Raw genomic sequence first — 25,835 nt, forward strand, 5'->3', positions numbered from 1 at the left:
ATATGCATACGGTAAGTTGGGAGCATGCTCCATGCATCTGATGAAGTGGGCTCTACTCTATGACAGCTTATGCCATAATTTGTTTGCCTTTAAGGTGTCACTAGACTCCAGGCGAACCTTCTCCAACCTATGGCAGATGTTTTGGACTACAACTCCCATCGTCCCTGACCATTGGCCACACTGGCTGGGGCTCATGGGAGCTGAACTCCAGATATTGAACTCAAATATCTGGAGAGCCACCGTGGGTCCTCACTCTCGCCCTAGCAAACGGTGATCAGCAGTGATTGATCTTCATCACATACTGATGGCTGTGTGGCTATAAACCATTGCTCACTAAAAACCATGGCTATTGTAGGCCGAAAGGATTGTAGAAATAGGGCCATAATATGAGGTTCTACCCAGATAAAATGGAATCCTTGGTTAGGAGAAAGCTAGAGACTAGAGATAGTGGTAAAGCAGATGAAGTCCCAGGTGAGACAAAATAAGTACAAATGGCTTGTGATGAAGCAGATGATGGCCCACATAGCTCAGTAAAGAGACTGGGAGTCTCAAAAACTGGTGGGCAAGAGGTGTATCGCTTTCATATTTTGTCTACCATTTCAATACCACAAAAGATGGGAATGAACATTCTATGCAAAAAAAAATATATTATGTCTTAGGAGTGTATTTAGGTTGTCATGCTGCAAGGAGCAAATTTAAACTGTACTTTTCAACTCACTGGTCATATGAAAATACCACACTAAGCCTTGGTTTAGCACAGGGGTAGGAACCTTTTTAGCCTGGTGGGCCAGATTGTCATCTGTCCCCACCCCTGTGGGTCAACTTCGACATGTGGGCAGTCAACCCACCTGTCAGTCATCTGATTTCATAATGACATCTGGGAAATGGCAGGTAAGTTGTCCCAACCAGCCGGTTGCCAGGTGCTTGGGAAGTGCAGCACAAGGAGCCTTGCCAGCCTTACACTCAGAAAACATGTCAAGCTTAGGGCTTGGGAAATGGTTTTCCGCAGCGACCACCTGCCTGATTGACTTCCTTGTGTGGAACTTGGTTGCACAGATGATCCAGCCAAGATCTCTTGCTGCATTTTGACAAATATAGCATAACATGAATAAGCTGCAAGCCTTGGGCTCCCCTTGCTCCCCTTCCTCCCCACATGACCAAGCCGACATGTTTGGAAGTTTTTACGATGCCTGGGACTGATTCCAAAAGACATGGAAGGCATCAGCTTGTCGAAGACTGGTTTAAAACAAGCCAGGTGACTTCAGGTGTTTTTATGGGTTTTTATTCTGGGAACTTGGGTGATTTAGGGTGCTTCCAGATGGGCATTTACTGGTGCTGTTCACGCATGTAAGTTTTTTTTACAACTTCCATGTACCCTCAGCATCAAAATAAAAGCCAGTATTATTATTTTTTAATAGTATGCCAATGGCATGCTTGTGGCATCTGAATGATTCATTTGAGGTAACTTGGGTCAGATTACCTGAGAGAACACCTTCTTTTATATAGACCTACCACCGTTCACCAATATCTTCAGCCGACACTTTTCTGATTGTACCCCAAACTGTGGAAACCAGGAGAGCCTTTTCTGTGGTGGCAGCTACCTTGTGAAATACTCTCCTAGCCGAGGTAAAGTTAGAAGAAGAGTTTGGATTTGATATCCTGCTTTATCACTACCCTGAGGAGCCTCAAAGCGGCTAACAATCTCCCTTTCCCTTCCTTCCCCACAACAAACACTCTGTGAGGTGAGTGGGGCTGAGAGACTTCAGAGATGTGTGACTAGCCCAAAGTCACCCAGCAGCTGAATGTGGAGGAGCAGGGAAGCGAACCCTGTTCACCAGATTACATGTCCACTGCTCTTAACCACTACACCACACTAGCTCCAACAACTACATAGAGTTTCCAGCCCTTGCTTAAAACACACTAGTTTGCCTTTTTTTTTTTTTACCAGAACAATCAGAAGACCAAATTATTACAGTAATAAGGAATGGGGGAAATTTTATAATTTACCTGAAAAACCATTGTAAACAGCTAAATTTGTTAGTAGGATTGGAATAACACTTGTAGTGTGATGGTGAATTTTGGACATAACGGAGATGTAAAAGATTTGGATTATATTATAAAATATTCAGGAGGAAATGATTTACAATGGGACCCACAAAGGGGAGGAGGAAAGTCCAGGAAACACTTTTAATCTTGTTTTTATGTTATATGTTGGATATGTGATAGTAAAACTTTAATCTGAAAAACCAAATAAATAAATATATATAAAACACTAGTTTGCCCAAGCATTTTCCCAGGCATTGACCCGTGGCTGCTATGGGTGTTGGTGCTCATTACATTTATACTTTGCCTATTCTCCTCTCCATTTCAATCCTCACAACCCTGGGAGGTAGTCTAGGCTGAGAAATGGTGACTGGCCCAAGGTTACTTAGCGAGCTTTATGGCTGAGGAGAGACTCGCACCATGGTCTCCCAAGCGCTATGCCTATTATTATTATTATTATTATTATTATTATTATTATTTTAAATGTTGCTTGCTGCAAATATTTTACGGCTTATGGAATCCTCTCGACTACAAAGCATTATAAAGAAGTGTTTTAAAAATAAAACAAAACCAAGCACCCAAGCCCTTTGTCTGGGAGCATCCTGGCACTACAGACCTAAGCATGCCTACTCGCGAGTAAGTCCCACTCATTCCAGTGAGACGCACTCCAAGGTCAGGGTGGACGAGGCCGTGGCATTAAGAAACGAGAAACAGCCTCCCCTCACGACACGACCTCCCCAGAGACGAAGCCCTGTCAGAAACTCGGCACTACAAATCCCGCCATGCTCCGCGCGCCCCGCGCTGCACGCTGGGAACGGCGCCCTTCGCCGTCCGTTTGACCCTTGCGCAAAAGTTAAAGGGGGAACGGAGCCACGTGGGACTACAAATCCCGGCGTGCCTCGCTTCTTTGCTGGGGCCGTCGCGAGGCTTTGGTTTCCAGCGCGGAGGTGGGGCAGCGGCGGCGGCCGTTGTGAAGGGTCACGTGAGGCGGCCGAGATTGGGCGGAAGCCGGCGCTGCGTCGAGGGAGGCGGGGAAGAGAAAGGGAAAGGGAAAAGGGCTCCTGCGGGCGCTTCCGCTATTGGCTGCTGCTGCCGCTGCTTCTTCTTCCGCGGCCGCTGCTGTTGCTGCTTCTACTCTCGGGCTGGGCGGAGAACGATGAGCGTCGAGAGGCGGCGGCGGCGGAGGAGGAAGAGCTTTGGGGGCTTGGGAGCGGGGGCCCCGTCGCCCTGCTGAGGGAGGGAGCCCCGGGAAAGGCCCGCGATGAGTTCGCTGTCCGCAGGTAACCCTTCGCTGGCTGCAGGTAATACCCCTTTGCCCCCTCACGCCGCGCCTCCTGCGCCCGCTCGCCTTGGCCCCCCTCCCCAGCTCGCTCCCCGCCACCCCTAGTATACCTGGTGGGGGGGAAGGGGGGCACCCGCGTCCCTTTCCCCCGCAATTTGCATCGCCCACCACCAGATCGTGGCCTGTTTCTCACGAGACGGGGCAGAACAAACCCGTGTCTGGATGCAACTGCTGCAAACCGTAGGCAGGCGGGTGGGGGAGAGAGGGGGTGGCTCATATAATTCACATTTACTCTAAAGTCCCCCCATGTCGAATGGAAGGTAGCGCTCCATGGTGTGTTTCTCGGACAGCAGGCAGCCTAAGCGGCCCTCTGGACAAATCAAGCGAACTAGCATGTCGGTGAACCTCTCGCCTAGCCCTTTCCCTCCCCTAATGTGCTGCCGATGTGTGTAGAGAGTTTAATGGGATTAGAACAGTGGTTCCCAACTTTTATTTTGGCCGTGCCTCACCTAAGCATCTCTAAAATCCCGAATCCCCCCCCCGACATATAATGGTTATTATTCAAAAAGTGAACTCCTATTCATGTGGAGGAAGCCACTGTTAATAACGCATTCTTGAATTGCCCCCCATAAAAATCAAATTGCCCCCCTGCGGGACATGTGCCCCACATTGGAAACCATATAGAAGGATCCAGCTGTTAAAGACAAACGATTGATTCCAGCTTCTCTCTCTTCCCCCCCCCCCCATGCCAGCTGGAACGATCCCTGCTTACTGTAATTGCAGTATGCGGTTTTTATTGAATGGTTTTGCTGCACCTAAGTTTGTGGTGCAGCACATAGGTATTGTTTTAATAATGTGCATGTCTTAAATAAATGCTTGGTCGTGTGAAGTGTCGCAGCTCTGACAAACATCCCATCTCTTATGTTGGCCTTAAGAATGTGGAGCCTTCCTAGGTCTTGTCGTGGTGGGAAGCTGACATCTTGCAAATGCCCCTACAAGGCTGAAGAAATGTGCTTGTTTTTGCTACAGACTGGGAAGTTGGGACAAATTTTGTGATGATGCACACTTGACTGCCTGCTATGTGTGTGTGAATACAGATGTTTATATTGCCCTTCACCCAAAGATCTCTGGGCCATTCACATCATAAAAAGACATAAAAACTGGAGCAAAAACAAAACAATAACCCCCAACACAGAGCACGTTTTAAAGGACATGTTAATCAACTTAATAAAAGTGTTTCACTAAGTTATTCAGTATGTTGAATTAAACTTTTAATGTGACCCACAACACAACACTTGCTTTCCTCGCCTTGAAACAGTCACATAGGAAAACACAATTCTGTAAAACAGTCTACAATGTTTCTTCCTGTATCTATAGCTTCATACCCCTCTCCTTGTCAGCTTTGTAGCACTTGGAATTGGAGATCAATGGGGAAGGACAGAAGTCTTTGCCCACAGTTCATGCCCAAAGAGCACTTTCATCTCTCTCTTGCCTTAATGGGTCAAAGCAACTGTCGAGGTTTCTTTCCATAACTACTGACCTCTGCTTCTAGTCTTGACTGCTTTGCGTCTATCCTTAAATCAAGTGACTTCTTTTACGGTTGCTTGTAAAGTTGCAGGAGACTCTGGGATGGTTTCTCAGCTGTGTGTTCATTTTTCCTCTCCAACCTCCCACCTAAGAAAGATATGGAATTTTACTAGGTCAAGTTGGCACCCTTCCCCCTCCCTTGCCAAAAAAAGGGAAGAAAGTTGGAGCTAGCCCATGCACCATATACTGTTCAGAAAACTCAACATCTATGTAAAATAGGAAAGGACTTGAGACTTTGACTTGGGTGCAAGAAGCCGAAGGAATTTGGTGAAGGGACTTGGCTCTTACTCCGGGAATGTTTAGTTGAAGAAGTTCTTATGTAAACAGTACTATCATTAGAAGATTTTTTTTGGGTAGACTCTTGTTCCCAAGCTTTGCTTCTCCAGACCATGATATAACTTTAGAACTTTTGAAATGAGATATAATCCAGAGATCTCTTCAACAACTGCCTGTAAAGTCTTCATAACATTAGATATTGTTACATGTATTGTGCAGAATCCCATTTCTCAGACAAATATTTCCAAACAGTCATTCTTTTCAACTTTAAATTCTGAGATCATAGAACTGTAGAGTTGGAAGGGACCCTGAGGATAATCGAATCCAGTCCCCTGCAGTGCAGAAATATACAGCTGTCCCATACAGGGATCAAACCTGCAACCTTGGTGTTATCAGCACCACGCTCTAACCAACAGAGCTACCTTCCTTTCCACCATACAAGCATTCTTGCATCTCTTGTCTAAGAGCACTGTAAACATCTGATTCGAACACTTTATTTACTAAGACAGGTTGGAAACCGATGCTTTCTTGTTGAACTTCCTGTTTTAGAGGTAACCTAACATTTCTCATTAGCTTATTTTATTTTTTCATGAAAGGAGGAGGTTGTGGTTTATGTATGTGTTTAAATTATGCTCTGATCTCACCAAAAGGAAGTTGCACCAAAAGGAAATTCCCTGGACCCTCTCTTTCCCTTCTAAACTTTGGAATAGGCATTTCAACACCATGAGTGGATTTCAAAATATGCATTCAAACTGAATCAAAGCTAGATGTAGCTCGCCAAGAGTGAAAAATAAACACTAAATCTGTAGGGAGAGGGGGAATCAACTGGCTGGTTTAGAATCAAATTTCAGTTGAAGTGTGTATTGATGCTGTATGGATTCTAAGCTGTACGGCTCACTTTCAAATGCCCCCCCCCCCGCTTGCCCACTGTACTATAGCATATTAATGGAAGCTTTGTGGAAGGAACCCTTCCAACATGTTCTTGATAAAAAAACAAAACCAAATAGCTATTTTTATCATCAATACTTTACCATCATCTGAGAGCCATTTCAGAATTTTATAGTGGGAAATCTACTGTAAGCTTGAGGTGATATTTTCTGGTAAAGGCTAAACTATAACAAGTGCTCTACAGCATTTCTTCCAGTTTGAAAGATATTAAATGCTTGTGATATATACTTAGGATCTTTCCTAACAACATGCCTTTTTTATTCAGCTGCCATGGATGAACTAGCTGAAGATGACATTTATATTTTGAACCATGAAAAAGCAGACACTCATCCTAAGCAAGATGGAGAAATTCCTACTCCCGTGTATTCAGGCGAAGAGTCTGTTGCTTCACATTTTGCACTTGTCACTGCTTATGAAGATATCAAAAAACGACTGAAAGAGACAGAAAGGGAGAACTCCCTCTTAAAGAAAAGAGTAAGAGTGTTAGAAGAAAAGGTAAGTAACTGTTTAACATGCCTTTTTGGGGGGCAGAAATGATAAGGTATCTTAAGGCTGCAGTGCTATGCACAATTGGCTGGGAGTGATTCCTATGGAACCCACTGTAGAAATGGCTGGGATTTCCCTGTGCACTTTACATGTAAAAATAGTAATTGCCAAACGTTTCAATAGCAAAACATTACTTTTCTGGTATGATGATAATTAGTACCTGGTTGTTGTTCTTTAGCAACGAGTAGGATAATTGAACACAAAGGGGATGGTAGGAGACTTCTTAATAAAAAAATTATGCACCATAATGCAAGAGGCTGTCTTCTGCTGAGGCAGACCATGGGTGACACTGTGGGTTAAACCACAGAGCCTAGGACTTGCCGATCAGAAGGTCAGCGGTTCGAATCCCCGCAACGGGGTGAGCTCCCGTTGCTCGGTCCCTGCTCCTGCCAACCTAGCAGTTCGAAAGCACGTCAAAGTGCAAGTAGATAAATAGGTACCACTCCGGCAGAAAGGTAAAGGGCTTTTCCGTGCGCTGCTCTGGTTCGCCAGAAGCGCCTTAGTTATGCTGGCCACATGACCCGGAAGCTGTACGCCGGCTCCCTCAGCCAATAAAGCGAGATGAGTGCCCAGAGTCAGTCATGACTGGAACTAATGGTCAGGGGTCCCTTTACCTTTAGGATAATTGAACACAAAGGGAATGGTAAGAGACTTCTTAATAAAAAAAATATGCACCATAATGCAAGAAGCTGTCTTCTGCTGCGTCAGACCATTGGTTTATGTAGCCCAGTTCTCTCTACTTTGACTGGCAGCAGCTATCTGGAATTTCAGAGCAGGTTCTCCCCCAGCTATATTGGGAGATGCTGGGGATTGATCCTGAGCTGCTCTGTATGCAAAGCTGATGCTGTGTACAATGAGCCCACGGTAAACCCATGTTTCCTGGCCGACAGTTAATTTGTTTCACTTGAAGTATTGAAATTTGATGCTCTTCAAGTAACAAAGCTAGGAAAAATGTAATTTTGGCATTTTCCTCTAATCGTCTAGGTTCTTGGCTCCCATGTGGAAGAAAGCACAAGCTCCATTGGCCGTGAGCAGGTTAACAAAGCCTACCAAGCCTATCGAGAGGCTTGTATTGAACGGGATAATCTGAAAAGTAAACTGGATAAAATGGTACGTGCTTTGCAGTAGGTTAAAAGAAAGATACCATGTGAGTGCGGTTTATAAAAGGATATTGTGACTTTGATGTTAGGTTTCTAGCCAGTTACGCCAGCATCGCAGGGGTTTGGACCGGAGAACTCTCAGGGCCCCTTTTAGCTCTGCAGTTCTGTGATACTAAGCTGGGTAGGGAGTTTGTGGCCCTCCAGATGTCAATATTATTGTTTTTAAAGATGATGATGTGGTTTATTAGATTTGTATGCCACCCTATACCTGTAGATCTTGGGGTGGTTTGCAACTTAAAATCACAATATAAAGCGCGCCCTACAAAATAACAGTCGTACCTTGGATCCCGAACGCCTTGCAACTCAAACGTTTTGTTTCCCAATCGCCGCAAACCCGGAAGTGAGTGTCCCAGTTTGTGTATGTTCCGTGGCTTCCGCTTGAGTGCAGGAAGCTCCTGTAGCCAATTGGAAGTCACCCCTTGGTTTTCAGAAGTTGAACCGACTTCCGGAAGGGATTCCGTTCAACGACCAAGGTATGGCTGTATATAATACAAAAGACAACTCAATAATCCCTGCTTGCACAACAGCCCCACCCAGCATAGGCAGAAGTCAGGGATGATGGGAGTTGTAGCCCAACATCATCGGGAGAGTACCAGATTCCCTACCCATGCTCTAAGGTGTAAGAGACTCAAGCAGGCCAGATCATTCTTCCCTGCTTACGCTCCCTCTCTGATGTACTATTTTCTTTTCCAATTGACAATTATCTCTGGTTACTGGAGGCCACTGAGCATACTTGGTCCTTTTTAAAAGTTTTCCTTTTTCCTTTTCTTCTTTGGCAACCTTTTGGTTTTAATTTTTGGGTTTGTTTTTACTTCTGCATTCTTCAGAAGTCACCCAGCTATTCTTGTGTCTCAGTCGTCTTTGAGTGGGCACATTTGGCTCCAACTCTGTCAACACTCAACCACCTGGGTTCACTATTAAAGGAAATGCTGCAGAAGTTTCAGATTACAGAATCCTTCCAGAGATGCAGTGTGCAGCCAGTGACCACTGGAGGAAAAACCCCATGTGGTGCAGAGAAGGCAGAGGACAGATAAAAGCAAAGAATAACAAACAAAGAAAAGTGGTGGTTAATTTGGAATACCTGCTAAGTAATTGAGCTCAGTTGGAGAGCCTTACCTCATAGCCACAGGATCTGGTATTGTGCCTGAAGAAAGAGTGCTATTTTTTGTACTCTGAAAGGTTGCAGCATTTACCGTATTTTTTGCTCTATAAGACTCACTTTTTCCCTCCTAAAAAGTAAGGGGAAATGTGTGTGCGTCTTATGGAGCGAATGCAGGCTGCGCAGCTATCCCAGAAGCCAGAACAGCAGGAGGGATTGCTGCTTTCACTGCGCAGCGATCCCTCTTGCTGTTCTGGCTTCTGAGATTCAGAATCCCCCCCCCCTTGTTTTCCTCCTCCAAAAACTAGGTGCGTCTTGTGGTCTGGTGCATCTTATAGAGCGAAAAATACGGTATATCTGATCTTGACTTCAGGGCTTTAGAAACCGAGTATCTGACAGCTTGGCCGATTCTTCAAGAAGTAGAGCTGGCTAGCATTTAGTTCTAAGAGTTAGGCATGTATGGATTTTATTATTGATTGGAAAGCTGGACAGACTAAATCCTGGCAATGTGTTCCTTCCCCAAACTAGATGAAAGAGAACACCGAATCCCTGAAACATTTGAATGAGCAGTTGCAGTCCAAAGAAGTGGAGCTCCTGCAGCTCAGAACTGAAGTGGAAACTCAACAAGGTGCCCCTTGTCTCTCCGAGTGTAAATTTATGTGCTTGACTACGAAGCTGTACCTCTGTATCAGAAGGCCTGCAGCCAGTATGCATACATTTATGCTAACGTGTTCAATTTGCATAAAGGAATATTATTACAGATGACTGTTCAGAAGCAAAACGTTATGGTGTTCGTTCTCAGACAATTATGGCTGTGTGAGAGAGATGATGGGGCTGCATTTCCTGCCCCTGCCTCCTTTTCTCTGTCGGTTTCATTTATGCATTTTGCTTTGAAAGATTTATAATCCACATTTTGAACGACATAGCTAAAAATACACAAAGCTGAATACAGTGTAAAACGTTGTAAAATGATCTACTTATAACAGCTATAACATCAAAAGCCAGCACTAAATAGACAGTAAAACAGTAGAAATAGAAAGCAGTCCTAGACATTGTAGCCCCCATTTATAATTACAAGAGCAACTTCATAATACAGTGGTACCTCGGGTTAAGTTCCAGGGGTCCGTTCTTAACCTGAAACTGTTCTTAACCTGAAGCACCACTTTAGCTAATGGGCCCTCCTGCTGCTGCCGCGCCGCCGGAGCACAATTTCTGTTCTCATCCTGAAGCAAAGTTCTTAACCCGAGGTACTATTTCTGGGTTTGCGGAGTCTGTAACCTGAAGCGTATGTAACCTGAGGTACCACTGTACTGTGATAATAATTATATCCCGCCCATCCGTGTTTCCCCAGCCACTTGTGTGGCTCCCAACAGAATATTAGAAACATGATCAAACATTGAAAACTTCCCTAAACAGGGCTCCCTTCAGATGTCTTCTAAAAGTCAGATAGCTGTTTATTTCCTTGACATCTGCTGGGAGGGTGTTTCACAGGGCGGGCGCCACTACTGAGAAGGCCCTCTGCCTGGTTCATAATCTTGGCTGTTAACTTTGCCATGTAATGCATTGCTTCACAATGCTGGGAAGGGTAGGGGGTGTGCGCTTTTTTGGAATTCTGAGAAACCCCAAAATAATAGTTTTAAAAAGTAAGTTGTTAAAATCAGTGCAGTTTTGGCAGATTCAGTCTGCCATCTTGATCCAGAATGACAGCCGGTTGGAGCCAAACATAGATGAAAACACTGATACTAGGAACCATCATACAAAATTTGGTTACAGTAGCTTGAGGAGTATCCAAATGCATAAAAAACAAACAAAAGGCATACAACTTTTCAAATTATATAGTTGTAGTTTACACACACACACTCTATATATATATTATATGTACACACACACAAACATACAGAGCTTTTCTGCTGTAACAGGCCCTAAGGTCTCCCTTTTTTAAAAAATCTGCTGCAACAATGCCACATTTCACAGGTTACCAAGGAGCAGGGTCTGTGTTGTTAGCCTTATTAATCCTTTGGCATTAGCATCGGGTGTTACATTCATATAGCCACACCCTTTGCATGCTCCAATTAGCATGGACAGTGCATTCTCATACAGGAAGTGCCTGTGCATATCTGGGAATTCCCAGAAATACCTCCTAAATTGACCTCTGGCAACGGGAAGCAAGCTTTTCCTTTTCCTTTTATGTTTACATCAGCCCTGCACACAACTTGTTGACGTGGACCGATTATGCAAGGAGATCACGTGTTTGTGCCATAGGCACCGTAGCAGCTGAAACATTGCAATCCAATAATGTACTTCTGCCATACGTTTGCATTGATCTAACGGCTGCTTCTTGCACGTTGAAATCTTCCCTCCACTGTCCACTACACCTTGTCAAAACTAACACCGCTTGCATAGGAAAATTGGTAAAGTGGTGTGCAACATCAAAATACAGGACAGGTGTAATAATAAAATTGGTCAAAGCGTCACTAAACATGACAAACAATGTTTATTTTTTTAAACTCACATTCCAAAGCCCTTTCAGAAAAATATGTTTTGAAAAGTCTTGATTTTTACTCCCAGCCCTTCAATAAGTTCCCAGGGTGGCTTACAAAACATTATCATTACAGTAAAAACAAAATAGAAGCTGTTAGTATAAAAACATAAAATGCCATAACGAAATACCAAATTATAACCAAATACCAAGCAGCGTAGGAGCTTGTCTGCAGGATTAAAAAGCATGGTAAAATAAGATGCTTGCTTTGTGCCAAAATGACTCTGAGGTATGTGCCTGGAAGAGCATTTTATGGTTGTGCCAACACCGTGTATATCCTTTCACCTGTAATCTGTGCATCAGATGTTTGGTGCTTCCAAAGCAGACTCTTGGGTGAATGGTAGCACACACAGAGATAAAATGTTCTTTGAGAGCATCTCCACCCCCATTGTTCAGCCCGGACACTGAGGTCCAGCTCCGAGGGCCTTCTGGCGGTTCCCTCCCTGCAAGAAGTGAGGTTGCAGGGAACCAGGCAGAGGGCCTTCTTGGTAGTGGTGCCCACCCTGTGGAACGCCCTCCCATCAGATGTCAAGGGAATAAACAACTATCTGACTTTTAGAAGACATCTGAAGGCAGCCCTGTTTAGGGAAGCTTTTAATGTTTGATGTATTTATTGTGTTTTTAATATTCTATTGGGAGCCGCCCAGAGTGGCTGGGAAAACTCAGCCAGATGGGTGGAGTATTATTATTATTAATAATAATATAATATCATTATTTATTACGGTATCCTTATCCTAAGTAATGAATGCCTTCAGAAGTCAAAACCAGCACTTTGAAATGAGCCACACGTACAGCCTATAGCATATTACAAAAGACCCATAAAGTTACATGGAGTTCCTTGTACATATGAACATCTGTGAATTATTCCAGTGCCACATGTTTCTTAATAATGTGATCACTCTAATTAAATTCAAAAACGTCCGAGGTTTGAATTTTGGGCCTTTGCTATGCTCATGGGAGCATAACTTTGAATCCAACCACGCCATTCTTAATGTCTGATTATATTCTGATTGAATGATAAGTGTTTTTTCATATTTCTTTGCAGTGATGAAGAGTCTGAACTCTACCCCATCTAGCTGGGAAATAGAAAAGCTGAATAATGCCCTAAAAGTGCACAGTTTGGAGCAGGATTTGGAGAAGCTGAGGGAAGAATGCAATGATCTTAGAAAAGAACTACAAAAATCTGTTCAGAAGGTACTGGTGCATTTTGGCTTCTGTTGCGGAGATGGTGTGTGAAAATGTAAAATTTAATGTTGATGCCCTTCTGTTGTGGAAAACTAATTGTAATAAGGGTATTGGCCAGTGCTGAGGCAGTAGTTGTGAAGCACACCTAAAGGCTTTAAAAGACTTGGTGAGATTTTCAGCTTCTGACTTCCATGCCAAACTGCTTTTGAAGGTAGTCTTTTCAAAAGAGATTTGTCATGCGATTGAGCAAGCCCTCTGTCCCCCTCCCAGAGTTATTTGCATTTGCAGAACTAATGGTTTGTGTGTTGTTGTTTTTAATTCTTGCCAGTTATCTGCCAAACATGTGTTCATACAACTATAGTGTATTTTCCTCCTTAGTACTTAGTTATCTGCATGAGGGGAATGCAATGGATATGCTACTCAGCTCTGTTTTGATGCTGATTTTTCTGGCCTCCTCATGCCTAGATAACTACACACATTAGTAGGTGCTACCTCAAGTTGCAGTCTCAATTGGTTTTAAAGCCGCAAAAGATGAATTGCCAACAGGCTGGGAGGGATGGCAAATAGAATGTCATGGCCCTGTCTATCACATCGGTTTTGTTTGATGGCTAATCTGTGAATCTGCTGATTACATCTACCATTATTTTGGTTTAACATGACAACTTGGTTTAACATAAACGTCTCTCACATAACAGAAACTGGATTGCAAATTTCAAGAAGCTCCACTAGATGGAGCTAAGCACAAGATGTTCCCCCCGTTAGCTAGCCCTGCAGATATCGAAACTGGCTCCTTTTCAATCCCATTGCTTAAAATTTGCTGAACTGAGCATGTAATTTATGGTGCTTATTTGTGGGTTCTGTTGATTTGGGTGGGATTATTCATAAATAATCCTTTCTTCCAGTTGTTTCCCTGTAGAAGCTGATTGAAACGTAATTTCATTACGTGTGGGTTCTTGTCACACGGCCACGCTATTCTACTTCAGTAAACTCCCATCTGTAAGTGTAGTATGACTCAAGCAAGTTCACCCTATAATCACTATGATTATATTGAAGCTAAGTGCAAGCACTATTGACAGCTAGGAAGTTCTGATTTTTTAGAATGAAACCGCTGGTTGGAAGAAAATTCAGAATTGATAACTGCAGCTGTCACTAGCTTCTGAATAAGGATTTTTGCACATGTAGTTTATCTAATGTGATTAGCCTGTGTGAGTGATCCTTTTTTATGATAGTAATCAAATAAGTGCTACTCACATGTGACTCTGGTGGTGTAACTAACCTTGACAGGGTTAAGGACTAGAATTCTTCTCGCACCCCTGCACACCAGACCCATTGAATATCAATCACAAATTGGAAGAGAAGTCAACATACATTACTTATCCCATTAAAAAGTACTTTTTAAAAATTCTGTTCACAGTACTACTACAAATGCAGCTGCTCCATACATTTCTTTAATAACATTTCCTTTTCAATTCATTTCCTAATGATCCCTAGTATGGAATTTGCCTTTTTTTACAGCTGCCACCCACTAGGTTGATGTCTTCATGTTGTCTCCTTTGACACCCTCATTTCCTAGCCAGGCATATATGTGGAATTAATATTTTTTGTCCCAACCGGCATCACTTTATACTTCTTGCACTGAATTGCATTTTCCATTTCCCTCCCATTTTCTAAATTTGTAGCGGTCCCCCTGAAATTCTTTCTGCTTCAACAACCCTGAACAATTTAATATCGTCAGGAAACCTGCCCATCTCATTAGCAGCACATATGCTGCTAATATGTATTCCTTTTTGTTCTCTTCGTTCGGACCTCAGTTTTTTGAAGGAAGCTTTCTTGCCTCTAATAACATGTTAACCGGAACTCTATTATCACAATAGCTTCTAGGTTGTCATGGAGGGGACCAGTTTTATCCTCAAAAGTGCTTTTCAGGCTTGTTACAGCAGGACTTTGAAGGTTCCAATACTCTACTTTGCCATGTTAATAAGTCCCATGCCGCTTGGCATCACTGTGGTGGAGGCAATGAAGTATCAGCACTTGGTTGATTCAAAATGTCATTGAAAGCCTACCTCACCACTTTCCGACTTTGCTTTTAAACCTTTCTTGCTTCAAGTAAGGCAGACTTTTCCCATTCTTTTTTCAAAGCCAAATGTTTTGTTTCCCCCACCAGGTTGTATCCCAGGAAGGAATTTTAACAAATGGAGAGTGTATCCAACAGCAGATAAGCATTCATAGGTATGTAGATCCCATTAACCTGTTTTAACTTTATGCTAGGTTAGTCATCTCTGTGTTAGTTCTAAGGGAGATGACTTAAATCCAAAGATGGCACTACTTTGAAGACATGCTAAATTGGGAAAGATATGAACACAGTTAGGCATACCCTAGTGACATCCAGGTAGAGCATGTTAAACTAGTTCACTGTGGAACTGCCTTTGAAGAGTATTCAGAACTGACAGTTCACCCACTATGCAAAAGCAGGGCAGGACTATCCGAAGCATGTTAACATGCGTCTTTGAGATGGCTTTATTGGCTTTTAGTTGATTTTGGCTGAATTCAAAGTGCAGATTTTGTCACTTTTTAAAGCCCCGAGCAGTCCGGGACCAGATAACCTTAGCATTTTATTCTCTCATATGAGTCTACCCATTCACTCTATGGAGGTCTTGCTCTGTGTTCTCTTGACAGTAGGCGGTTATATGGAACAGGGGCCTTTTCAGTGGTGGCACCAAAGCTGTAAATTCTCTCCCCAATGAGGCTTGTGTCACTCTGATTCTGATAAGCCTGTAGATTAGGCATGTCCAAAATCCGTTTTGGGGGCCTAATCCGACCTGCCGTTCAGTTTAATCCAGCCCCCTGTGGCTGTTTATTTCCTGGGGTAAAATTCCCAAAAAAGCTCAACAACTTCAATCCTAAAAATGGTCAACAACTTTGGTTGGCCCTCACGCATGTTCACCTTATCAAATCCTGCCCTCTTTGAAAAAAGTTTGGGCACCCCTGTGTAGATGATGAGTGAAAAGAATTACATTCCATATTTACAGTACACTAAGTGCTGTGTTTTCTCATTCTTCATTGGCTGCTGCTATGTTTTCTTTCATTGCATACTGAGATTTTTATTGATCAAAAGATGTGGAGTAGAAATCTTAAAATAAACAAGCAATCTGTGTTGATAAAATAAGTTGTTAATTGTGGGAAACCTATTAGTTATGAGCAATGGACAGGATGCAACTAAATAGTTTGTGCTGGTGCAAGGTTTAGCGTTACAAATTTAACGCTACAAATTTAACCGGAACAAATTTAAGTATTGTGTGGGGAGGAAATGTCCTATTGTGCAGGGAGAAATCTGTGCGTTAATGGAATGTTTACCATAGCACTACATTGCATAAAACTCAATGGCTCAGATTTTGAAGGCAAACTGGTTGCAGTATATCTGATACATGAGAATCTAACCAGTACACAGTTGTATAGTGAATCACATTAATAGGATCCAAAAATCCTATTTGCAGCTGAAGGCACCTCCCTGAGGTTCCACCCCTAAGTGCTTGCAAGTTGAAGTCCTTTGCGTGGCGAGTTCCCGCCTCCCCCCGATGGAAATAAAGACACATGACACAAATATTTAGGTTAATGGGCAAAAAATGACCACAACTTTATCGGTTACAGGAATTGGTCCTAACCGACTATCCTGCTTCAGCCCGATTGCTTGAAGACCGGGAAGGGTTAACCACCAGTAGGGGGAGTCCTGCTGATGCACATCAACTAGGAACTCCCCCGGGGTCACCGCTCGGGGGCGTGCCTTACGCCCACACCTCCATAGGCTTCGGACAGGGCCACGCCCCCCAGAATCCTTTATCGGACTACCCTTTGATATTCGGGGGAGGTGATGGCGCTTCCTCCCCCCTTCATCTACATGACAATACCCCTACCAATACCTAACCGCCAATGCCGAGGAAGTTGTGTTGATTTGCTACAAGGTAGGCAAAAAACCAAGTGGCTGGTGCCAATTTGCCAAGTGGAAAAAAATCCTACCAGGCCCCTTAACGGTGACCAACTGAGGTCCATAGCCAGGTCCAAAGGAAAACCTAAAGGGCGGGAGGGTGGGAAACCCGTTGAGCTGAGGTGGCAAAAGTGGGAGATCCCTGGCCGAGCAAGTGTGATATCGCACAAGCCATGCCCCCCAGGCCAGCCGATTGGCTGGCCAAGGGATGACGCGGCCGGGGATCCCCTCAATCGCGCGGAGGCTGAGAGCCAGCCCCCGCGTACATGGAGAGGGCGTGAAGCCAGCAAGTCCACCTCCTCTCGAGTTCTGGAGTGGTTTTGTGGTGCAGCCTTCCTAGGCATTTGCTCGATTCTTCTTTGGCCCTCTTGCAACATCAGATCTAGCTTGATGTGAAACATCTTCACAAATCTCAAGTCTGAGTTCAGGTGACTTATAAGAAAGAGTGGCTTTTCTCTAGCGCTTGCAGTCAGCATTGAATGTGGATGAAACCAAACTTGAAGCACGTTGGAAGAAATAATACAGGCCTTGTGAAATTAAGGGAATCCATCACATTGTCTCTACCAAATTGCTAAATTGCCCTTTCTGTAAGACTTTATATGGTAACGTATTACTTGAAGCTCTTATTTGGAATGCTGCACAGGGCTGTCTTGTTTTTCTGCAATTGCTTCTTGCCTAGCAACCCTCCATCACATTGTCTGGTGGAAACTGCAAAAGAAACCTGTACAGCTGCAGAACAGAAATAACCTACAGGAGCAGTTGTCCTGGAGACAATTAGTATAGAGCACACAACCCAATCTGTGACCTTCTCTCTCTTCAAACTGCTGTTGATGTAGTTAAGCCTCTTCTAACCAAGCCCTACCTCTTCCTCTAAATATTGAGAAAAGAAGTAAAATTCTTATTTATGTTTTCAATCCTCAGAGATGCATTTTCCCTTGTTTTCCACATGAGGGAGAAGTAGGACTTGGTTAGAAGAGGACATGATCACTATTCCGTGGCTTGCATTGGAAAAAATGGAAGGAAAGGCATTTCATTGGGCCTCCACTATGTTAATAACCCATATGGTATATCCTTTATTTGTCTTAATGAGCTAGCCAGCTAATGTTTTTGCTTCTCCAGAACAATGTTCAAATAGGTAATTTGCTAAGTGACACTTTGAGCCCTTCACTCTATTAAAATAAGTTGTGGTTTTTTTAAAAAAAGCATCTCTCTGGTAACAGCCTGGTATGTAAATTAGCACATACAGACTTTTATGTTAAAAATCCAGCTATTTTATGTAATTCACATCGACTGTGAAAACAAGTCCACAGCTCTTTTCACACCTAGAGGAAGTTCTTTGAAATGTTTCTTTCAGCAAGTACCCTTTGCTTTAATATGAATGTCAATATTCACTTACCTAATATTCTTGTGAAATATTTGTCACTTGTCAGTGACACAAGAGATTCTTTGAATACGAATTGTTGCTTATCGGCAGCTAAGCACTTCGGCAGATAGGGCTGGGCGACTTCGTTGCCAGCGGAAATTATTTTGACTAGATTCATATAATTTGTGGTGGCGAATTCTTAATAATTGCTTTTATTACAATGATGGTAGCCGTAAGCAAAAAAAAACAACAAAAAACATACTGCACATTAATATATCTCAACTAAAGCACACTGAATGACACTGCAATAGCTTTAAAGAAAAGCAACATATGAAAGCTTGCATCTTATGAGCTTCTGTTTGTTGGTGCAACTAAGAAATATTGGTGTATACAGGATATAACACCTGACCACTCCTTATTAACTCTCTAGAAAGTTTTGTATATCTTTAAGCTTGTTTGCGGTGTCAGGATTCCTGCTGGGTCCCGTCCCCCCCCCCCGCCCCGAAGTCTCAGGCCAAAATTCTGCACCTTCATTTTTCAGTTGCAATTTGGGTTCTGGGGTATATTATATCCACCCGTACAAAGCACAGCAGCAGAACTCATTATGCTGCTCCTAGTTTGGAGAGAACTGCCCTAATTGTTACAGTTCTTGTTGGTCAATGTGTCTTAACTGAAAACTCTGCAGTAATTGAGAGTTTTAAGGGATACTGATACACACAGTTGGAACTCCAGTCCATCAGTGGGAGAAAAGAATATTCAAGAATGTTTCCCTTGTGTGACAGCATCCTGCTTTTTAAAAGTCTTGCTTCAACAAAGAAATACAGGGTTAGCAGATAAGTTAAGCTAGCAGTTGGGTGCACTGTTTGCTTAAACTGGTCATCAAACATCACAACTAAGCGTGGTCTCTACTTGACTGTAAACTTGTGTATTTGCCTATTATTACGTGCTTCTTGACTTCTGCTCTATCATTTCTGGGTTGAAGGAGATACTTGTAATTTACCTGAAATGCTGCTTCTCGAGAACTCTGTGGCCGATCCGTTATCTAAGAAGACTGGTGAAAGCAGTTTCCTATATTTATGGGGGAACTCGTTACCCAAAGAGTGTGAGGGGACTTTTGCCAGATGCAGTTCCTGTGACGTGTTGACTGGATATTTTCAGAGATGCAAATACTCTGTGGATGTTGACAGAAATATATGACCTGATCCACATGGGAAACAGAGTTCTTGCCTTTTTGTAATATAAGAAGCAACTGAGTTGTTCTGTGGAGACTGATTTTTTTGGGGGGGGGGATGTGTGCTGGGCAGTCTGAATCAGAGCAATGTTTTATCTAGAGTTCAGACTGTCGTAGTCTGTACAAGAGCAACGTCTTGTGCTTGTCTCTGCCAGAAGCTACAAATTGCATTTTTCACAGAAACTAGGTGTTCTTCCAGTTATGAATAAGGCTTTCTTTCTGCATGGGCTTTGTAATGCTAAACACCACTTCAAAGTTAGGAGGTGATACAATGTTAGTCATACTTGGAGGGGATCCATTGAAATTAGTGGATTTAAGTCATACTCTGAGTATGACTTGGTTAAATATCATTCCGTTAATTACTTGTTGGGATGTATTCCTGTCCTGCAAAAGGAGTGCTTCTGTTTAGCCAGCCTGGAAGTGGAGCAGTGTGTTGTCTGGACTTTTTTTTTTTTAGGTGGGCAGGGAGAAATGACATTTTTCACCTTCTCTAGGACTCTCTCCTGCTGACCTATATAATTTCTGGTCCCAAACCTGAGTTGCACACCACCCCAATCTCCAAGCAGTATGAGATTTGAGGGGTTCCAGGTGCTTACTCCAGGTTCATGTTTCCTTTTCAAATGAGGCACTGTGACTATGGTATCTTTTTGATATAGGTTAAGGTAAAGGACCCCTGGACAGTTACGTCCAGTCAAAGGCGACTATGGGGTTGCAGCACGCGTCTTGCTTTTCAGGCTGAGGGAGCTGGTGTTTGTCTACAGACAGCTTTCTGGGTCATGTGGTCAGCATGACTCAACTGCTACTGGCGCAATGGAACACCGTGACGGAAACCAGAGCACACAGAAACGCTGTTTACCTTCCCGCCGCAGCGGTACCTATTTATCTACTTGCACTGGCATTCTTTCAAACTGCTAGGTTGGCAGAAGCTGGGACAGAGCAACAGGAGCTCACCCCGTTGTGCAGATTCGAACTGCCAACCTTTTGATTGGCAAGCCCAAGAGGCTCAGGGGTTTAGTCCACAGTGCCACCCGCACCCGCGTCTTTATGATATATGGTTTATGCATATATACAATCTGAGCCTACAACTGACAGTATCACAGCATTAACACCCCAAGCAGGTCTTGGATGCGAGCAGAAATCAGGTCTTGGATGCGAGCAGAAATCAGACGTATCTCCCTCTCAGAGACTTCAACCTGCTTCTTCCTTCAGCTCCTAGCTTACACACACACACACACACACACACACACCCTCAACTCTGGCTTTTGTCTTTCCTAACTACCAGCATGTAGAGGGAGCAGGACTCATTCACTTATCATCTGGCACAGCGCCACTTCCTTTGTTACCTTAACGACCCATAGCTAGAGGGCCATTATCACACCAGGAAGCTAGCCTGGCTATTTCAGGAATTTGAATCATTAGATTGTTAGATTTTAAAACTTGCTATATACGGAAATTATAGGTGTTGAGCAATTTCCGTTGCTTTTGTTTGATTTGCTCATTGCAAACAGCTGAAAGTCTGTAAATTTTGTTAATGAACCTGATTTGCAATGGGGGTTGAATAATTTTGATTACAACTGTTTACATGGAAATAGTGCTGTGAGATCTCTCCTCCCCCCGCCCCCCAGCCAGAATTACTTTTGTTTAGAGCAGCTTTCTGTAGATCAATGTAGTACAGGAACTGAGACGTACAGCAAAGCTGAAATGTTATAACTTCTAAAATGTTTCAGTGAAAACGTTCAGCAAGCGTACTGGGAGTTGAAGCGGGAGATGTCTAATCTGCATCTGGTGACGGAAGTGCAAGCGGAAATGCTCAGAAAACTGAAACTGACCCCATCTGCAACCAAGAAAGGCAAGTCAGAGTTTGCAGGATGAGGTCTTGGAAATGCAAGTCGCTTACCTAAGCTGCATCATTTTGGAGTACAGCTGCCTATTGCTTCTTCTCAAAACCTCATCAGTTGAAGCTCAGAAACCTCCGTTTTCTCTCTTGACTTCCGTCTCATAATGGTCAACTTAACACATAAAGGTGTTGCTGATGGTTGTTTTTTTTAAAAAATGTGGTTTTTCTCTTCCCGTGTGGCTTTCTTCCTCGGTCAAGTGTTGCTTATTTGTACGAGGCTGAGGTGTGAAGTTTAGTTGTATTTGACCTTTTTTGCCACAAGTACTTCATATTGGAAAAAGCACCAACAGACATTTCATTTTTCAAATGCATTCCTGTATAAATAGTGTTCTCTTAAAACAAACCAAAGCAGGTGAGGCAGACCCCCTTGCCCCAAAAGAAAATGCATGCCTCATTTTCCTTAGCTGTTTACTGGGACAATTCATTAATCCTCAGGGCTGCTTTATACACAGTTAAACCTCGACCCAGAAAGCACTTCTACAATTTAGGCATGAAATTCACCTAACCAGCCATGTCAGGGGAAGCCCTGTGCAAGGACGTCCAGTTCCTCTCTTCTCCCTGTGCCTCCCCCAAATTATTATTATTTTTTGGTGGGGACAGAACCCCCTAGAATAGTGCACAGTGGGAGGAAGGGTTATTGAGAGCCAGTGTGGTGTAGTGGTTAAGAGCGGTAGTCTCTAATCTGGGGAACCGGGTTCGCATCTCCGCTCTTCCACATGCAGCTGCTGGGTGACCTTGGGCCAGTCACACTTCTCTGAAGTCTCTCAGCCCCGCTCACCTCACAGAGTGTTTGTTGTGGAGGAGGAAGGGACAGGAGAATGTTAGCCGCTTTGAGACTCCTTAAAGGGAGTGAAAGGCGGGATATCAAATCCAAACTACTACTACTACTACTACTACTACTACTACTACTACTACTATTCTTCTTCTTCTTCTTCTTCTTCTTCTTCTTCTTCTTCTTCTTCTTCTTCTTCTTCTTCTTCTTCTATTGTTCTTTGTGGACCACTTGGAAGAACACAGCGTTAAATTCCACCCTAGATGCCCTTAGGGTGTTTGCTGGACTACAACTCCCATCATCCCTGGTCTATGGGCCTTCCTGTTTGGGTGGCGATGGAAATTGGGAGTCCAGCATCTGCAGAGCACAGCTTCGTCATCCCTGCTCAAGAACATAAAGCAGTCACCTATTTCCATGCAGCTTTGAACCAGCTAATTGGCACAGGCTCACTGGTTCAGCTATAAAGCAGGGGTTGAGTGTTAACTGTTAACCCACAGGGGTGGAACCAAAACCCACCCCCGACTCTACATCCCATGCTCTGTTGCTTTAAGGCTCCCCTCCCTCTTTGCTGATTTACATTGGAGATGTGAGGAGAGCAGCAGAAGGCTGGGCTGTTAAAGTAGAGGGTGAGCTTTTCTCCTGTCACCCTCTTTTTTAGCATTTCTTCCTCGCGCGCAGACACACACTTTTATAGCTGAACTGGTGAGTGTGTTCACTAAGCAGGAAGACGTATGAGACCTAGCCTGGAGGGGAACAAGCAGCCCTCAAGAAACCACAGCAAGAAGCTGCCCTCTCCTTTACTCTGTCACCTCCAGAAGTCCCATTCAATGAGAAGATTGGATTTATCCCCCTATGTAGGTGAGGTACTTAATTCTCAACGAGTTAAAACAGTGGGGTATTGAGGTTCTTGCAGAACTGAGTTGCAGTAAAGCCAAATGAATGGACAGAAGTTAAGAAATGCATTATAGGTAATTGGCTTTTGTCTACTGAAATAAAGTATAACAATTGTATTAGTTTTGAGTGTCTCTTGTGTTAATTAGGTATTTTCTGCTATTTCCACAGTGCCATCACATGCTCCTGTTCAGTGTATTGAAGACCTTGAAAGGGACACCACAGATCTTTATTTAGCTGCTTCTGGAGCTGTGTACAAAAAGAGGCTACTTCCGCCGAGTGACCACACTTTCAGCAATGTTGTGTCTTCCCCCTCGTGTACTGACGAGAGACTTGTCCCAGTTCACGACTCTCCGTTTCAGGAACCTAATTCGTACGGAAAGAGCTCTCTGGAAGATAATTCTTGGGTCTTCCCAAGCCCTCCAAAACCTAGTGAGACAGTGTTTTGGGAAACGAAAAACAGAGCGCCTCACTTAAACTTTCCAGGAAACAGTTTGGATCACTGTAACCAAAACTGCCTGCACAAGAGCTAAGAACTGTGGAACTTGATTTAGCTCTGAATGGGCTCCCATATACCTAAGAGGAAAATAGCTAATGAGAAGGAGGGTGAAAGTGTGGTAATCCAAGCAGGATTTTACTCTTGTCTAATTTTGAAAGCAGGCCATGTACATCAATAGAAACTGCGTATGGTGTAAGGCCTAGAATACACGAGTCAGTCTTCGGATTGCACTCCCGCAAATTACTAGAGTATTAAGCCTCCGAGTAAAGCAAAAGTTGTACATTGCAGCTAATTGTGTGAATGTTGCTTAAAATACAGTATCTTCAGACATTTCTACAAGCTTCAAGAATGTTCTTCCCCCTCTCCTTTTTTGACACTGTCTCTTCTTTCAGGCCTCTCAGGTAAACAATGGAATGTGACGTAGGTTTTACCTCCAGTTCTGAAACAGTGTCTGGTTTTTGTTCCCTACTCTGTGGTGTGCGTAGGGAAGAACAGATAAACGATTGAAGTGATTGTGACTAAAACAATAAGCCAAATGAGTAGATTTGCTGTCTCAGCTGTGTGTCATCTTTAGCCTTACAGTGAAGAATCTAAGGTAGTAGAAATGGAGTAGAAATCTTAAAAAAACTTAATGGCAAATACTTCCTTCATAAATAGTGGTGTTCTGGTATGATCCTAGCCAAAATGCAGTGACCAATCGGGTGCCTATCTGCCAGTTACCAAAAACTTTGCTTTATGACTCACTGACTGCTTTGATGTAGAAACCTCCAGGCGCCTTAAGCAGGAAGAACTGCAATATGATAAATGCATTTAATCTATGATAAAATTTATGTCCTATATTCATAAGGTGCATTGAAATGTCAGAAACATTATGTACATAGTCACTTGATATTCTAACTATTGGCAGTCAAATAATTCTTAAGCTCCTGGTCTCTACCCTGTATTACTGATTAGCTGAAATTAAGATTTTGTAGCAAAACCTATTAATCAATATTGATTTGTTTTCAAGCAGAGAATAGTGGATGGTTTCAGAGCCTGTTAATGTCCAGGTTTCCAGCAATACTTTTTCCTCCTTGGCCTTTTGAGATGCAGTGGAGTAAAATTCTCTCATGTTGGAAAGGGCTGGTGAGGGCTGACAACACAGTGAGAGATCAGCTCCGAGTTTCCCTAGTTCTGTGCCAGAATCTCATCTGATCATTTCAACGGTTACAAATTAATGCATTATGCCACCCTCCTCCTTCCTTCCCAACTTGGACCTGAAACACGACTGGGGAAAAGTAAAATCTGCACTGGACCTAAGAGATCATGGGTGAGCAACCTGCAAGCCTTGGCCCAATTCCAAAAGCCCTCTGCTGATGCTCATATCATCTGGTAGCATAATGTCCCTTCCTGGCGCCCTGCTGAGTGGAGAGGAAAAGTATTGCCACACCCAGTATTGACTCTGGCCCTGCCTGCTTTTGGCATGTGGCCCCTGACAGATACCCCAAAGGAGACAGAAAATGTTCTTCACCCCACTTAAGATGCATGTTCTTAAATAATAAAAATCACTTGCCTGGGTGCTGTGTGCCAGAGCAGTGCAAGCATATCAGTGATTTTCTGTAAAAGGAAACGTGGCTAAGTCTTCCCTTCCTTGCATTGCAGTTTAAATATTTATTCTTTGTCTCATACTGGAGAGAGTTTTATCTGTGGAAGAGGGAGAAAGGATGACTTCTACTGTGTTAGTGAATGGCATACATAAATAAGGTACACACCATTCACCCGATATTCGCTCACATAACCTGGCTTGTCTGTGATTAATGGAAATAGTGTCAGATGCTGGAATTTATTCTGACCAATGAACATAGCTGACTCAAGGGAGTACAATCTCCTGAAGAGTAATAGAACAGAATCCAATATGCATAAAATAAATCCAAGTCACTAGACTTTAGCTGATAGAACCAACTACCTGTGTAATAACAAAGCAGCAAAAGCCATTTCTCATGTGGCTGCAGAGCTCTGATGTGTTTCTCAAGGCTGCTTCTTGAGGTTACAGGGACTTGAATAAGTATCACTGTCCAGGACACTGACACAGTTCACGTTTTAAACAATGTACTGGAGAAATGGTCGTATTTTTAAATAAATTATTTTTCTTTGAAAGTGGCTTTCTATAAATTGATGCAAGTAGTCATTATTTTTTTGACTGCTACGTAGCTTTTGTACCTCAGAAATGTCCACAACTGCAAGATGCATGAATGAAACTTTAATATCTGGTGCGCAATTCTACACCTCAGCAATCTCGTCGTAGATTTTTATTTTTCTTGCTGGGCTGCTTGTTGCTCCCTTACTGTGCATAGTAATATTCATATAAATACATTGTGTAGGTCAGTGTTTCCCAACCTTGTGCCTCCAGCTGTTTTTGGACTACAATTCCCATCATCCCTTGCCACTGGTCTTGCTAGTCAGGGATGATGGGAGTTGTAGTTCAAAAACAGCTGGAGGCACAAGGTTGGGAAACACTGGTGTAGGTAAATGAATTCCTAAGTGGGAGGAAACTTG

At 43.3% G+C, this 25,835-nt stretch overlaps 2 protein-coding genes and 1 long non-coding RNA gene across 5 annotated transcripts in view; 1 reads left to right on the forward strand and 2 right to left on the reverse strand.

The window, feature by feature from the left end:
* Positions 1-2,919, reverse strand: part of ZCWPW2 (zinc finger CW-type and PWWP domain containing 2) — a 33,542-nt gene extending 30,623 nt beyond the window's left edge. The window contains exons 1-2 of one of the 2 annotated variants that reach the window (XM_081883417.1): positions 2,660-2,919; positions 1,481-1,617 (exon numbers count right to left, since the gene is read on the reverse strand). The gene's annotated coding sequence lies outside the window, so the exon portion shown is untranslated. The remainder of the gene's footprint in view (positions 1-1,480; positions 1,618-2,659) is intronic. The other variant, XM_081883416.1, reaches the window with a different exon arrangement.
* Positions 2,920-3,043: 124 nt separating this feature from the next.
* On the forward strand, positions 3,044-25,436 carry AZI2 (5-azacytidine induced 2). 2 transcript variants are annotated; one of them, XM_081883406.1, is made up of 8 exons: positions 3,044-3,344; positions 6,402-6,631; positions 7,667-7,792; positions 9,470-9,569; positions 12,526-12,674; positions 14,830-14,894; positions 20,969-21,090; positions 22,973-25,436. In XM_081883406.1, the coding sequence occupies exons 1-8, from the start codon at positions 3,305-3,307 to the stop codon at positions 23,332-23,334; spliced, it is 1,194 nt and encodes a 397-aa protein (XP_081739532.1). In that variant the 5' UTR covers positions 3,044-3,304; the 3' UTR covers positions 23,335-25,436. The 2 variants fall into 2 exon arrangements, with proteins under 2 accessions (XP_081739532.1, XP_081739533.1); XM_081883407.1 differs by having other exon boundaries at positions 3,044-3,323.
* Positions 4,098-8,213, reverse strand: LOC309353903. Its single transcript, XR_014162132.1, has 2 exons — positions 8,122-8,213; positions 4,098-4,999 (listed from the first exon to the last, which is right to left on the reverse strand). It is a non-coding gene; the product is annotated as an uncharacterized lncRNA (long non-coding RNA).
* Positions 25,437-25,835: the final 399 nt, after the last annotated feature.

The sequence above is a fragment of the Podarcis melisellensis genome, assembly GCF_964234715.1.
Source record: "Podarcis melisellensis genome assembly, chromosome: 12".
Lineage (NCBI taxonomy): Eukaryota > Metazoa > Chordata > Lepidosauria > Squamata > Lacertidae > Podarcis > Podarcis melisellensis.